General features: G+C 40.8%; 1 protein-coding gene across 3 annotated transcripts in view; it reads right to left on the bottom strand.

Annotated features, from left to right (window-relative positions):
* The window catches only part of PPM1B (protein phosphatase, Mg2+/Mn2+ dependent 1B), a 73482-nt gene that overhangs the window by 32177 nt on the left and 24248 nt on the right, over window positions 1–17057 (bottom strand). For all 3 annotated transcript variants that reach the window (XM_053311910.1, XM_053311924.1, XM_053311917.1), the window contains exons 2-3: window positions 2785–3653; window positions 378–495 (exon numbers count right to left, since the gene is read on the bottom strand). In XM_053311910.1, the coding sequence (XP_053167885.1) occupies window positions 378–495; window positions 2785–3630 (964 nt within the window). In that variant the 5' untranslated portion in view covers window positions 3631–3653. The remainder of the gene's footprint in view (window positions 1–377; window positions 496–2784; window positions 3654–17057) is intronic.

Here is a 17057-nt window from a genome sequence, read left to right as displayed (position 1 = left end):
AGTCTAACTTAAAAATACACTTCTGGAAGTTAACACTTGTGCTACAGAATAGCAACAGTGTAGATTGCATGTTTGCAAGACAATCTGTACTCTGCCAAACATAATTCAGGTTTCTTCTCTGCAATCCGCTTCTTCCACCTGTTCTTAATTTGTGCAAGCCCAAGAATAATAGTCACACAGTTACACCAGGTTGCAGACTGGATCCTGAGGCTGCTCAGATGCACATCCATACACAGCTAGACAAAAAGATTGAGTTACTCTTTACATTTGCACCAGATGTGCACTCTGGTTGGTTTTTGCCTATTGGGTGAGTTGTTTCTAGGAGTCATGTGTGGGTTCAAAATATAGTGTTTCTAATACAGAATGGCATTTCTTACCTTCCACCCGTGATTCCAAGTGCTTATCCAATTCTGCATCTCTTTTCACTGCCTCATCTGAGACCTTAGGAGCATTTGAAAAGCAAACTAGAACAATACTCATGTTATCACGACTTCCCTATATTTTGGGAGGAAAAAACAGGACAAATTTGAGATTCTTGGCTCTTCTTCACAATCTTAAATCAAATATTTTTCAGAAGAATATTCAAAGTCTACACACTATTGGTAGTGCCAGTTCTTTCTTAGTCCAAGAATTTAATTTAAATAGTTCAGCACAATCCCATGCATTTTTACTCCAAAGTAAGTTCCACTGTGTTCAGTGGGTCTTCTTCCTAGCTAAGTGTATATAGGTTTGCAACTTAAGTATCCCAAACATGTTTCTGCCCACATGGCTCACTGGAATCCACAAGAAAATGCATTAAATAACGTTATTCCTTGGAATCTGTTTCAAACCAACTGCCAGTACAGGTTGAGTATCCCTTATCTGAACTGCCTGGGACCAGAAGTGTTCCGGATTTTTGAATATTTGCATAATGAGATATCTTGGGCATGGGATCAAAGTAAACATAAAAGGTTACTGTATTTTATTTTATTTTAGGTTTTATTTAAAGTATAAAAACAAATAGCATTGAATTTACGGTAACTACAGGTAGCTGTAAATTTAATGAAAGGGTCCTCCCTTTCAGTCTCTAGTCTCCCCATTGGCATTGAAGGAAGAAACTGACCAAGAGAACACCACAAAAGAAGCCACCAGCCCTGAAGAGCAGATCCACTTCTGCCCCCTCCCCCATGTGTGTTTGTGTGTGTGTGTTTAGTTTTTGTTTGGGCATGGAAACCTCCAGCCAAGCGTGCCACTGGGCTGTGGGGAGAGAGTGGTGTTTACTAGAGCACCAGGGAGCTTGCTTTTTTCTCCTCAGCATGCTGCCGCCCTCCTCCTCCCTCTGCCGCCGCTGGAGAGTTTCTGCACAGGACTCTTTTCCAGGCAGAAACACACACACACACACACACACACACACACGGACGGACGGACGGAGGGGGGCAGCAATGGATCCACTTCTTAGCACTGGAGTCCTGTGTAGAAACTCTCTAGTGGCGGCACAGGGAGGAGGTGGTCGAGGAGGAGGAGGGCAGCAGCATGCCGAGGGGGAAAGCAACATGCAACATCAAAATCATTTAGAAGCTTCACAATAAAAACAGAGCCGCAACTAGAGAGAATTACAGACAAAACCCTTGTCACTAACAGCTTTCTGAAGCAAGTAAGTTTTGACTGCACGTTTAAAAGCAGCAAAATTAGGAATCTACGAGTGAGCTGAAGTGTTTTGTTTTTGTTACGGTGTGGTGTCTGAATTTTGGAGCATTTCGCATGTCTGGATAAGGGATACTCAACCTGTACTAAATGACCAATTGCCAGTACTAAAAACCTTCCCTTCCATAGTAGTTTCTCTGAGAGCACCTTAAATGATTAAAATTTATCAAGTTTTATGAACGCATAAAGGGCAAAACACTGATCAACTAATATTTTGCCCTTCTGCATTTGGTTTCCGAGTATTGTTTTGAAAAGTATGATACATTCACACCAGTGTTCCCTCTAAGGCATGTGTGCACTCACACGTTTTTTCACGTCTGCTCAGTTAATTTTAGATCCCACTCAGGTTGAATCAGGAAGGACCCATTCTGAATGTATGTGTGCACACACTGCCTTGATACTGCCGCCCAGAACAAAACTCATTTCATGCACAGATGGAAAAAATTAGAGAGAACACTGATTCACACCATTCAGGTTGATTTACCAACAATAGTGTTTCCACCCATCACAGTCTGGCACTTACTACAATATTTATTAGTTTGGGAACAGAAGGAAGCTTGAATCAAGGGAAGCTTCCTGCTCTTTTTCTTGATTGAACAGTAATGTCAGATTTCTATCCCCACTCAAGCGACAACTAGAAAAAACTGCCACTAACAATAAGAATTGCCATTAGTAGCTCCACAAGAAGCCATGAACAGTTTCCAGTACATAGCAATTCATCAGCCTAGAATTGAACAGAAATGTTTGTACTTTTTCAAACCCAGCTTTATTTTGGTGTTTTTAGTATTCTGCTCCAAAGTGAAGAGAGCTCTCACTGGTAAATGAAGGGAGTGGTACTAGGGAACCCAAAAACTTTATTCTAAGTTGCATAACTAGACTGACAGCTCCAAACCAGTTGTGGTGTGGATTCCTAACAACTTTGCAATTAAATTAATTTGTACCAATTTTCTTTTATGCATTCTCTTAGTATGCTATCAACAAGCGTGGGAACACTGACCAGTCAACACTCTTACTACACTGTTTTAAACATTTTGTCCAATTTTGCTAACACCCAGAAATTTTTCTACAAAATTTCTGAATTTGGGGTGGAAAGTTACATACCTTGTGTAAACAAGTATCCACTACCCAATTGCACACTTTTTCCAGATCATCTGATACTTCAAGCCTAGACTTAACAAATTCACAGAGCTCCTCATTGCTTATTACATCCCAGATTCCATCACAAGCCAAGACAATAAATTCATCCTCTTCTGCTCTCACAATTTCATAAACCTCAGGCTCCGGAGAAACAAGTTGTTCTGTAGGGCCTTTGCCATCAACACATTTGTAGTCATAGTCCCCCAGAGCACGAGACACTGCTAATGAGCCGTTAACACGCTGAATCATGACACTCCCTCCTGCATTTTGGATCCGTTCCTTCTCCCTTGGATTGCAAGGCTTGTGATCTTGTGTTGAAAAACAGACTTGTCCATTCCTATAGAGAACAGCACGTGAATCTCCACAGTTGATAAAATAAATGTGCTCAGGCGAAATCATAACTCCCACTGCTGTTGAGCCACTCCTGTCCATGCCATTTCTGAGGTCTGAAAAATTGCGCATGTACTCGTCAATTTTCAAGAAGCCAGTTCTGATTCCACTCTTTACATTTTCCACTGAAGGTTCAAGAGCAGAGCCGGGCTGTTCTGTTCCCCTGAAGTCTTCATTGTTAGTGATGTGTTCTAATAAGTGGTTTGAGCAGTAATTTGCCACGCGAGATCCTGCATGACCATCATAAACAGCAAAGAAGGACCAGTCTTCCAAGCCATGAGGAATTCCTACAACAGCTGTGTGAGCATCTTCCATTTCCACTCTCCATCCTTGCATACTGCTAAGGCCATAACGCAGACCATTTCCTGCCCCATGAGCATTATGCTTCTCAGTTTTTGGTTTATCCAAAAATGCACCCATCTTTACTTAATTTGCAAAGAACTCTGCAAGACAAATAATTTAAACATCAATACAAAGAAGTGCCAATTGCAAATCATATAAAGAACTACAAGCATCTATGTTCAGTTCAAAAAGTCAAAGTTCTGCTAGATAGTTCTTGAAAATCAAATTAATCTGCGACAACAATTTAGCCCTCACAGCCTTCAAATGTGGCTCCATAATATGTAACCTGGGAAGGATAACAACCTACACATTCTGAGACTGGTGTGTAGCCCTCTAGGACCACCAGACTGTAGGTAGGGAATTACATTTTTGAATGCTCCTCTGTATTAAAAAAATGCAAACAGAGCTATTGTTCTGAACCCTCCTTCCTGAAATAGTAGCTTTTCACATGCAGAGAGAGGGGGGGGGTTATTTACAGAGGGGAATGAATATGCTTATTTCTCGTCTGCCATCCAGAATTGTCAAAACTACAACTTAATTCTTCAAACATGTAGATTGTATTGTGATTTTGTAGGCTGAATCATCATAGTTTGAGGACGTTCAGTTAAATGCACCCAGTTAAAAATAGACCTTAAGCCCAAGTATCCAGCTGCAGAAGGTTGGCCAAATATGAAATAGTGCCCATGGCTATCTAGAATAGCATTTCCAAGCCAAACTTTCCTATAAGAATTCTACAAACTTCTATCTACGGCAAGATCCATTCCAAACAAAGCAAAACAAAAAGAAAAAAAACCACCAAGTAACTTCTAAAATGAACACAGCAACATGTTTTCCTCAAATCCCAACCTACTATAAAGCAACATTTCTTGGTTCAACTATACCCACAGGAATGTCAAACTATTTCAGATCAATATAACCATAAAGTAATATCCCCTACATTCCATGAACAAGTGAGGCACAGGAATAACAGGATCTTAAGAGATTCGAACAAAATACCACAGAAGTACTAAATTAAGAGAGGGAGACTTAATTGAAGCTTTTGACCAGTGTGCAATTGCTCAACACCAACAAAAACCTTGTAGAAAACTTCTACCACCATGTTATGCTTCATGCATACATATTTAACTGGGTTATTATCTGCAAAATTCTTTATACCATTTTCGATTTGTCCTCATAACGCCAATGTGCAATAGGTCATTCCTTTATTTCACAAATCAGAATCTGAACTATTAGCAATGTGTTGTATCAAGCCTTGTTCTTGTCCTCTGCATGCTTCACTAATTAGGTACGTCCTGCTTTGTTACAAAACATTGCTTGCTGCTCCATCTAAACCAGCAATCCAGGATTGGAGGGCACATGCAAGCTATATTTTGTTAGAGAATCCGTGTATAAGGAGGTTCTCCTGTATTTAGAGGAGAAGCCAGGAGTTCCCTCCCTGGCTTCTCCAAGATAGGGCTGAGAGAGATTCCTGCCTGCAACCTTGGAGAAGCCGCTGCCAGTCTGTGAAGACAATACTGAGCTAGATAGACCAATGGTCTGACTCAGTATATGGCAGTTTCCTATGTTCCTATATCTGTGTTTTTGCATATTCATGGGTGTCTAATTGATACCCAGTTTCATTATCTACAAATTTAAGAAGGGTTAAAACCCATGTATCTGCAGTTCCTAGAGGGCTAGAAATGACCGTGGAGGTCATTTCCAGCAGCCATTTTGTCTGTGTGAGCCATTTTGTGGCTCAGTTGAGCAGAAAAGAATTTGGGGGGGGGAGAAATCCACAATTTTGGGACCATCTGGGCAGTACTGCTGGATGCTAGGAGACCCAAAGAGCATAGCAGAGCACTTTATTTTTGCGGTGGTGGGGTGTTTCTGGTGTTTTGTGTGTGTGTTTTAAAGTCTGGGGACCTAACCCCCGTGTTCCCATCTAATCAATGACTGGTTATCCTCAGTAATATGTAAGAACAGAACCCCCATGGATAATGAGGCCCACCTATCGTGTCCACACTTTCCTTCCAAAGCAGTTTTGGAGGTCAAGTGCAAACCACAGTACTCCAATTTGGTTGCAATGGGCATCCCAATTAGGCAAGCAGAGAAAGTGCATGCAACTGAGGCTCTGTTATGGAGCATAGAAACCATGGCTTAGTCTTACCTAACTGACCCAGTGAATGGTTTTACCAAATATTATCAAGTTGCCTTTGCCAAGCTGGGTATCAATACAATTTTAGAAATGTAATACCAAAGCTCTACCAAGATCCAGTCAAAGTTTGCAATTACGATTAAGTTTAAGGTAGCCCTATCTTATTAAACATATTTGGCCACAGTATGGAATGCCACTGGCTGCTGTTATGCCACAAATGGCTGAAAGGATCTGAACCCATAATTCTGGGGTCCAAATGCAAACACTACCCACTGTACCACACCTGCAGTCACTGGATCATAAGCGAGCAAACAAAGATGGAAAGTGCTCAGCATTTGCAATGTATTCAAGAGGGACTTTTCTTGTTCTCACCTCCCCACTGCAGTTCCCCATGTCCCCGCCCCCCACAATTTAATGGACCCTCCAGAGTAGTGTTGCATGGATTATGAGGGAGGCCTGCAGTGTGAAGAGTTAAGCAATTGAAAAGTCAGGACCTTGAATGAGCAGAAGTGCCTTTCTGCTTGTTCAAGTCACTTTCAGATACAACTCAATATAAACAAACATTTATAGTTTGCAACTTGAAATGAACAAGCCAATGGGTCCATGTTTAGTTTTATTCTTGCAATATTTTCCTACACGAACTCCTTACTGCCATGGAACTAGGGGACATGATTTGCAGTGTACTGTATACGAATACTGCATAAAGCAACACTAGAGATGTGTTCTACTGCAAGACAACCATCTGAGTTTTGAAGGATCTGGGAGCTATTCCTGGCTATGACAGAATTTCTAAAACTGAGCTGGACAACATCCTAATGCAGATATGTAAACAAGAATGTAATTAATATATCACAGGCCAACAGCTATTACTTTTCCTTCATCACAGATACAATTGACTATAAAGAAGAGAATACCACAATGACCTTGATTTAATAACTGGAGGGCTCACAAAAACATGGGAGACCACTGAAACTGAACTCCTCTTGATCCAAACAAAACAATCTATTAATTCATGTGTGTTCATCATCTGGATAGAGACCAATTACACATTCCATTATACTTGGGTACAAAGTTAAACAATATTTACCTGTCAACTGCACCTCTGCTGATTTTTGCACAGATCAGAAACCTTAGACTTACATTCCTTTACTCAACAAGTACAGAACAGATTAGTCACCTTAAGTGTCGCAATGGGAAAATGCTTGACTAACAAGCAGAAGGTTGCCAGTTCGAATCCCCGCTGGTACAATATCAGGCAGCAGTGAAATAGGAAGATGCTGAAAGGCATCATCCCATCATCTGCAAGGGAGGAGGCAATGGTAACCTCCTCCTGTATTCTACCAAAGAAAACCACAGGGCTCTGTGGGCGCCAGGAGTTGAAATCAACTTCATGGCACACAGTACCTTTACAGAACAGATTAAGCTTGAAAGACTTCAGATAATGCAGAATACATTTGCATTAATTCAGAATTTTTCAAGAGAATAGTAGAAATTAGTGCCTCTGATATAAAATATAGAATACACATACTTTATATAAAAGAATATTTTTATAAAAGAATTGAGTAGGAATGTGGTAATGTTTCCTCATGCCACTTGTTAGAGTACATATTTCAGAAAGACAAACACTAGCAATGATTGTTAATCCATTTAAGAGTCATAACTAACATTACACATTGAGTTTCGTATAAGTTTAACTGCTAGAGCTACATTTGCTCAATTAAGAATAATATTTACTCTGCAACATGTACTGAACATTCCCTTTAACTTTATTGACTCACACACGTAGGGGCTCAACTAAAAAAAGATGCATATTTCTTTAAGCATTGACAAACAAAAGTAATCGTTGTACATATTAATCTGGAAGGACGCTTTACATACTTCATTGCTTAAAATTAGAACATTTCTGCATCTCTAGCAAGTGGATATAGGAGTGAATATTAACTGTCTTAAGATAATGGCTGTGATCCAAAGTTGTGTGCAACAGAGCTTTCCTGCCTCCTCTCCACTGCAGCCCCCTGAAGCACCCGTTGGTTAGGGCAAGCATTCAAAATAGCACCTTATGTGAGCAGAAGTGCCTTTTCACTTGCTCTACATGCTACTGAACCCAAGCCAGTGGAAATTCAGGTCTGATGCTGCTGCTCCTGCTGTTGTGAATACTTCTATTTATATACTGCTTTTCAAAGCTGTTGATCCAATAGGCAAAGTAGAAGCTAAAGTATGATTTCCAGAAAATTAAAGCATGTATGCAAATTGTATTAGTTTTGCTAGTGCAAAAGAATTGGCCTAGAAATTCTAGATATCTTTCTAGGCAACAGAAAGATTAAACTGAGATTTATTTATTTTTAAGGTGGTTTTTCAGGAAATTCCAACTTTGACTATACTTAGAAGTTTAGTCAAGTATACACTAAGAGTTCCTAGGGTCAGTAATTCTCTCCTCTCACCCTTCTCAAAATCACACGCTTGAGGAATCCTTGGAGAGGAGTAAGCATGAAAAGTGCAACAATGGCATTGACTAGTCTATAAGGGCATGAAGGATGGAGAGTACCAAAAATCACAATAATTGGACTGTATATGGCACAACCATGTGAAGACTTAGGGATGCAACCCTTAAGAGGTGAAGAGGCTGCTATTATGTTTCTTAGAACAACTTCTAGTATATCGGTGAAAAGCCATTTTCCTTTCAGATAATTCAGAAACCCACCTTTTCAATCAAGTCTGTCTTAATTCCTTACTCATCCAAGCCAAAACCAAGCGTTTGCTTGTACTATTTTTCTCTTCCATGGCTGAAATTTAAATGGTATGTTTCTCACTGTAACACATGTACAACAATGTTTAAATATTGCAAGCCTTCAGATTTTCACTTAGATTGTGAACAGCGTTCCCTCTAAGGTGTGTGCACGCTCATGTTTTTTAATGTCCGCTCAGTTAATTTTAGATCCTGCTGAGGTTTAGTCAGGAACATCCCACTCTGAATGCACATGCGCACACACTGCCTTAATACTGTCATCCAGAATAAAACTCATTACACACAGAGATGGAAAAAAGAGAGAGAGAAAACAGATTGTGAACTGCCCAGGGATTTTCATATGGTGTAGAATAAAAGTGTTAAATAAAATAAAAATTTTGCCAATTCAACTTTATAAACAGTGAATTGTATTTTAATTGTTGAGAGGAATGCTTGAAAATCCAGGGTTCAGTATATCCAGGCAGGACACAGCACCCCAAAAATGAGTGAATTAACCACACACATACTTTGACTTGTCAGTATGGGTGTGTGTGTGTGCTCAGCCAACCTCCCTGTTGCACTTGTGCACGCACACACACACACACAGGCTTATGTCCCTTTACAAGTAAGTACTGTGAAGAGATACATTTTACTCTTGGTTTATTGAGCCAAATGAATTTTCATTGCACCTGTATAGTTTGTGCAACAAGGCTGGAAGAAAAGGTTTCCCCAAAGCCATGTGTGTATCCAGCATTCCTCTACCTCCCCTGCCAATTAACCATATTGCTTGTGTGCATACAGGAGTCAAGAACTGTTGGCTCTGTTCACCATCCAGTCCAAAAGAAAAAGTCTGTTGGTATATTACTCTTCAGGATTTGTTTCACTCATTGGGATTTCTGAGCCCTGCATACATATATACCAGCCCACTTCAGGATTAGGCAAATATAGTCTTTCAACTATGCAGCTTCTCAGACTTAACTTATGAAAAGATAAGTCAGTGCAAGTAGCTCCCAACATTTGCAAGTAGATTAGAGGAAAACCAGGCTGGGTAAGATCTCTTTTTTTATTGCTTGGCTTTATCAGTCTGTCCAATACGTACCAGTAAATCCTGGTCAACAACTCGTTTTACTGGAAAAAATCACTCAAGAGGTGGCTGGTGAGCCAGTTCAACAGTCCCTTCACTAATACCACCTGTCTTCAAGTTGGCCTCCAGGGGATAGCAATGTTGTTTGTTTAGGGGCTCGACCTGGCCTAGCGCTACTGGTCTCTAGACTAAAACATCAGATTTAAGGTTATGTATCTTGAGCTATTGTCAATTTAAACCTGGCACAGCAAGGAAGCAACCTGCCTAGAGAGCAGGAGGCTGTTAGTCTGAATCCCGACTGGTGTGTTTCACAAAATATGGGAAACTCCTATATCGGGCAGCAGCGATATAGGAAGGTGCTGAAAGGCATCATCTCATACTGCAAGGGAGAAGGCAATGGTAAACCCCTCCTGTATTCTACCAAGAAAACCACATGGCTCTGGTCACCAGAAGTTGACACTGACTCGAGGGCACAATCTTTCCTTTCCCCCACTAAGTTCACAATAGCTCAAGCTTTACCCAACATGATGTTTCAAGAATATTTTGAAATTCCACCCTCCACTTCTGTGTGTGTTCAAAGATTATCACCTTCTCTATTTTCAGCATACCCACTTGCTCATTTCTCCCCATTCCCACTACTCTTCTATCTCAGCTGCCATAGTGCACCACACCATTTCTCCAGTGAAAGAAAACAAGGCTGTTGGCCTCTGTGCATGCATCCTCTCTTTTCAAGCTTTAAATGTCAGGGAGAGGGGAAGAGAGACCACTGCGTGCACAATCATTAAGCATCTCCTCAGCTGTAGAAACACTGCTACTAAAGCAGCTATACACACAGACACACTTTTACTGCAATCTTTGACTTTAAAGAGCTAAAAACCAGGTCAGACAAAATCCATGAGCACAGTCTGTATAGAACTACCTTAAATTAGCATGGGAAACTAGGAGCAGCACTATAGTAGTGATGGAATAGCAATCAGATGCAGTCTGTTACTCTAATAATCAGGCAACTAACCAACATAATGGCATTTCATCAAATTCCAGTTTTCCTCAAGGAAAACTGCTGTCATTAATTCTGTGTAACATCTATAGAAAAAATGAATAGTAATTTATACAGCAATATTGAAATACTTGTTTGAAATCCAAACATTACGAAGTTCTCTCTCTCGCGCGCGCTCTCTCTCTCTCTCACACACACACACTTTAAAGTTCTTCGTTTCTTTTACCCCAACATCCAGCTCGAGTAAACTAAAGACCATTGCCTCTGCCTCAACCCTCCTACTTGTTCAGGAGTTTATGCATGCTTGACTGGAAGTATCCGTCCCTATTTTCCTCACTGGGAAAGGAAACTTAAGATGAGCATTCTGCTCTTCATTTCACTCACCAGAAGAGCCAAACTTTTTTCTATGCTCTGCAAATGATGCTCCCTGAACAACTGCCTTTTTATTCTCTTGAAGGGCTTCTAGAATCTGCATCCTAGGTATCCCTGGTAACAGCATCCAGCCAGCATAATATCCCATGACACTTGCCAACTCAACTGTGCAGTAAAATGCATGGTAGGGCCTTTACCCTCATGCCTTTGCCCAAATGGCAGGAACTGGAACTAGCAACTGCAAGACTGAAGAAAGCAAAGGAAATACAAAAGGCAGCAGTGCTGCATATCTGGTAAGGTACCAACATTCAAACATGCCCCTCCACCAAGTCTTGAGAGAGCGAGTGCACTAAGTGCATTGGGCACTCCAAAGAAAGCAACCAGGTTTCTCCTTGCAATTCAAACACATGGTACCAGAATATGCAAACAATGGTACAGTCAACATTTAAACGTTAACTTGCACAGTTGGAGCAGATTTTTTTTTTAAAAAAACCCATTCATCACTGACAGATTTATATGACAAACCCAGAGAATCATGGAACAACAAGGAATTAAAGTAAATGTAGTTTGCACAGCACCAATGACACTAAAACAACTGTTAGTTAATTCTAGGTTGTATGATAGGAGATGTGATATACAAGATTGTGAGATTCATGAACAGGGGAAAGGAAATTGTGGGAAGAAAGGTGCAATATATAAAACTAGCTGGGCCGGGCGCAGAGCCTCTACACCTCCGGCTGACCTGCTCAACTGCCACAGCCTTTTTCTTTCTTCCCCACTCAACTGCTTTCTGGCCAGCCCACTTCTCCCCCCACCCACTTCTAGGGATGTGCGAACCGGTTTGAATTCAAACTGGGGTGGTTCAAATTCGAACCAAACCAGCCATCAGGTTCGAACTGCAGGTTCAAATTCAAACCAAACAGGGGTTGGTTCAGTTTGAACCTCCAAAAGTGGGTGGGGTGGTAGCTGGCACCCATGGGTACCTACCACCCAAACCACAAAGCAATCGGACATTCGTATGATTTTTTATGAATTTTTGAAATTTATTTTCTCATAGGGTATAATGGGACTAGAACCAGCCCATTATTCCCTATTGTGGAGCACCCATGGGTGCCAACAACCACCCAAACCGGCAAACCGGTTTTGTGCACATCCCTACCCACTTCTCCACCTACCTCCCCCGTCGGTTTCTGGCTGGCCAGCTGGCCCATTTCTTTCCCCACCTGTCCGACCGCCACCCCCACTGGCCCGCTTCTTCTCCCCTCCACCTCCTCCTGCTGCTTTCTGGCTGGCCAGCTTCTTCTCCCCACCCCGTCCGCCCAGCCCCCATTTTCTGGCTGGCCGGCCTGCTGCTTCTCTCCCCCCGCCCCTTTCTAGCTGACTGGCCAGCTAGCTTCTTCTCCACCACCGCCGCCACTTTCTAGCTGGCCAGTCAGTTGCTGCCACAGCCACAATTTTCTTCCCTCCCATCTGTCCCATGGCTATCCGGCAGCTCTCCGAACTCTTACGAGAGCTGCCAAGCATGGGATTAGCCATAGGTATGCCTAAGAGAATTTGATAGATAGAAGATTCAATGCTTAGGCTGTACTTCATTCTATATTGGAGAATCCAGTAGGCCACTGAAAGATAGATATAAAGAATATCTAGCTGATATGAGGCATTATTCACAGAGAACAAAACCTTGGTCAATGCATATGAGAAACATGTTCTAATAAGAACTAATCAGCCTACTTTCCTTTCTCTGTCTGGACTAAATTTGGTTCAAATCGAGGACCACATGGTAGATCTCTTGCACTTCAAATGTTCACGTGTCCGCCATCTTGGATCAGGGTAGATTACATCATTACGAACTACACCATTGCTGTGTCCCTGTGTATCACTCACTACATCTGTACCAAATTTGGCCTAAATCGGCTAGACAGTCCTGAAGTTAGTGCATTTGTGTCTCAAGAACTGTGAACCCTGAACAGCTTAGGCCCTGGGTATTTAAGAGATCGTCTTTTTTGCCATGAGCCCTACCACCTGTTAAGATCATCTGGAGAGGTTTGTCTGCAGTTGCCACCAACTAGTCTGGAGGCTACACAGGAATGGGACTTCTACGTTGCTGCCCCTGGACTTTGGAATGCGCTCCCTGTTGAAATAAGAGCCTCCCCATATCTGGCAACTTTTAAAATGGCACTGAAGACATTTATTCACCCAGGCTTTTAATTAGATTTATTTTTTAAAGATTTTTAATACTGGGTTTAAAATGTTTTAAATGATTTTAACTGTAAACCTCCCAGACATGCATGTTTGGGGTGGTATCAAAATATTTTAAATAAGTAAGAATTCACATGCCCACCAACTTGGATCAGGGTGGTTGACATCAATCAACTACAGCATTGAGGTTACCCCATGAGCCCCTACAGCTGTAGCAAGTTTGGTTCAAATTGATCAAGCAGTTCATAAGTTAGTCCACTTGTGCCTCAAAAGTTTAAACGTCTGCCATATTGAATCAAGGTGGGTGACATCAAAAACTACACCTTTGAGGTGTCCCTATGTGTCCCTACAACTGTACCCGATTTGGTTCATATTGGTCCAGGCATTATGAAGTTGATGGGAGGGGCACACAGAGAAGCTGGGTGATCTCATAAGCCTACTGGAAAGTAGGTTAAAAAGCACGAACGCAAAATAGTGCCTAGTAAAAAATATATTTTGTGGATTGAAAGGAATTTTTTAAAAAGGAAAATAAAGGAAGCCTTATTTATAAAGAAATAGAGACCAGATATTAATGCTCAGGAAGCACTGGCTGATGCTATTAGATTCATTAGCATTTGAGGAAAATCAGGTTAATCCCTTTCTTCCCCGCCCCAACTTCCCTCATTATCTCTAGTCATGGAACAGAATATTATCAGGACTATGGAATTTAACAGCTGGGGAACAGAGGAGGTTTTTATCTGTGCGCAACTGTTTGTTTACTGATGGTGTGTTATACCAAAGTGTCTTATTTTACTTTTTGTATACCATCTTTAATTTCTTTTTGCACAATAAAGGTCTTTTGTTGAGAGTTATGTACATTGCATCGCTGACATCTCAGTATATTTAAATGATAACTTGAACTGTTGGAGCTGATTTTTAAAATTTTAAACAAACTAAAAAAAATTACAATGAAAAGCAGAAGTCACACTTAAGAGGAGAAAAGTGACATACATAACAAAGATTATGACAGCACATTTAATACAAAACAAGATCCTGGGCATAAAATCAAGACATGTTCAGATGAACCAAGAGCTCAGATTGAAACATAACAGGAAATTAAAGAGGAAAGATAAGAAAAGGTTAAAAATAGAGGGTATTAAGAATGAAACAAGTTTAAACCAACTATGAATTGGGAGCCAGTGAGGATAACAAAAAGTAGTAACAGGGTCTTAATGATATAAGGTAATGTTCATAAAGAAATCCAAGGTCCGTATTAGGAAAAGAAGACTGGAATGCAAAGTCATTTGCACAGTTATGCAGCAGAGACAAAGGATAAATTTTAGCAACATTTTAGAGAACAAAACAGACTACAAGTATGAGGATTGTAGTATTTTTCTCTCTTTCTGAAATACAATACATATTACCTATAATTAACACTGAGATATCTAAATAGGCAAAGCTGAAACTCAATCAGAAACATAGGACACAGAGGAAGAAAGTTGGGTATCAACATTAAACAGATAAACAAAAAGGGTACATAGAATATAAAAAGGGTGAAGAGAAAATGCCTTGAGAACATGTTAAATATCCACAGAAGAGGAATAACCACCAAGCGCAGAGAGCTAAACAAAGTCAATCAGTAAACCAAGATTAAAAAGAACTAAAAAGGAATGTGGTCAAAAGGAACAAAATGCTAGAACTGTAACAGAAGAAAGCCCATGCAGCAACAAAGCACAGGAAGGTCTCCCTCAAAGTATATTTATACTGAATCATATGCAAGCATTATTATTCTTAGACCCTAGCACCAAGGTCCATTCTCTTGCTATTCTGAATCAATCATGATACATACCTACCTTGAACAAACATCACACACACCTTGAATACCTTTAGAATTAAAATATCATTCAGACATTGTACATCTTAAGGACCCCATAGTATCATATGGGACAAGATCTAGTCCTTTAACAATTGCTAAATGATATCAATGTAGAAAGATACATAAAACAATTGCTCATCTAATCCATTCATTCACATTAGCATGGACACTCCTATAGGTCCCAAATAGCTCCATCTGGCAAATCAATTGCCACAAAGACCCCAAGGCATAAGCAGGATCCAGTGCCATGGGCAGGATACATTGAATACATATCCTGTATTAGTATCCTAAATTTAAACTTACAGATTTTTCCCTGGCATCTTTAATAAAAAATCCAAGTATGTGGACCAACAATACAACTGCTTGAAGCCATGCAAGACAAAAAGATCATCCACCACAGACCATGACAATTCATTTTACTTTTATAAGTTAAATATAAGTTAGTCACTTTTATGCCTCCCACACTACTTTTCCCCACTTCATCATACCCTTTGGGACAGCTGTTTCAGTTCCTTTCATCTCCCACGTCCCTTGAACAACTTGCCATTACATGGCTTTGTTTTCCTGCTGTCACATAACACTTTTGTGGCACTGCCACCATAAGGGTTATTACACATACATCTAGTAACTTCCTGCATTCACAGTTATCAAGGACATACAAACAGCTGCAGCAGTTAAAGCTTTATTAACACTGCAAGTGGTGGGAATGTTGGGGTAGCAGTTCAGAGTAGCTAGCCTTCACTGCTCACAGTTGCTCTCTTCTGATTCCAAATGAGCCTTCTCATTTCTCCAAGCACTGGGTAGCTTACCTGCAGAGAGAGAAGGAATGCAGCATAGTACTAGTGTCCACTGGTTGGCATCTTAGCCAGAAGAGGGTTTTAGAAGAGGGTTTACCGTACAAGTGAATGAAAGTGCCTCTTCTTAAGTACACAAGCTCAAATCTCCCTACCCCCATTGTTTATGCATCCTCATCAACCCTGTGCCCTGAAGTTTAAAGTATTTACCTGTTGGGAAACAACCTGTCAAATGGAGAGCTGGTACCTGGGATCTGGCTCCAGCCCACTCCCCTCTGGCTGCAACACAGAATTAAGTAGAGGTGAGCATTTAGCCTGCAGTGTAAGTGGTCAGAGTTTTCTGTGACATGGTAATTGTGTTCCTTTCTTGAGTGCACATAAAGGGGTTTGGAATGCTCGGCTCACATAAGTCCCCTACTGTGTAAAAGAAGCATTTCCTACAGTTCAACTTTAGGGAAGCTGCTACTGCCTCCTGAAGAACAGGAGCATCTGTCAACACAAACCTTGGGCTTGCCTACCCTGATGAGGTGCTTCAACTTCTCAGCTCCTGCTACACACCCTCAGACTAACAGAATGTACCTATGGAGAATATGAGAACACAAGAATAGTACCAGTTGCACTCTTACCTATGGAACTACAGTCCTTGACTTTTTTTTTTTCCCAAAAACTGTCCTTTACATTCAGAAACCCTCCACTTTTCATTTTTCCCTCTTGTAAAAAGGTAAAATGTGCCATCAAGTCATTTCAACTCCTGGTGCCCACAGAGCCCTGTGGTTTTCACTTTTTATTTTCCCCTCCTGTGCTCTTCTTGTATTCCTACAGTAGCATATGTCTGCAGAGCAATCTAATCTGGTGTCTTGGCAACTTTATACACAAGCCCCATCTGCTCAGATAAGTGTATATATTTCCAATGCTATGCCATATTGGACTGCAACCTTAAATCATCCTTTTCACGTTTTTGTTAAAGAAAGCCAACACTGCCAATATTCTCTCAAATTACTATTCCAAGTATGAGTGCCCAGAGGTCCACAAATACAATCACCATGTACCACCTGAAACCACATGTATTTGATTTGAAGTTAGAACCTGCCACTCCCTCAACTCATGTAAGGGGACTGAAACTCAGACTTCATTACTTTGAAGCACCATTTCTCTCTGCAACTTGAATGTGTGCTAAGTCTGTGGCTAATATGCAGAGACGAGAAGTCCCTTATCAAATTCCTCCCAAAAACCCTTCAAGTGGCTTTGGGTAAGTCAGTATTCTCTCGATCTCAGTCTCCCTATCTGTAATGCAAGTAACACTGATCTAGTGTACATGGTTGCAAGAATTACCAAGAAATGTACA

This window comes from Hemicordylus capensis, chromosome 1, assembly GCF_027244095.1.
Source record: "Hemicordylus capensis ecotype Gifberg chromosome 1, rHemCap1.1.pri, whole genome shotgun sequence".
Lineage (NCBI taxonomy): Eukaryota > Metazoa > Chordata > Lepidosauria > Squamata > Cordylidae > Hemicordylus > Hemicordylus capensis.
This window is presented reverse-complemented; position numbering and strand designations above follow the sequence as displayed.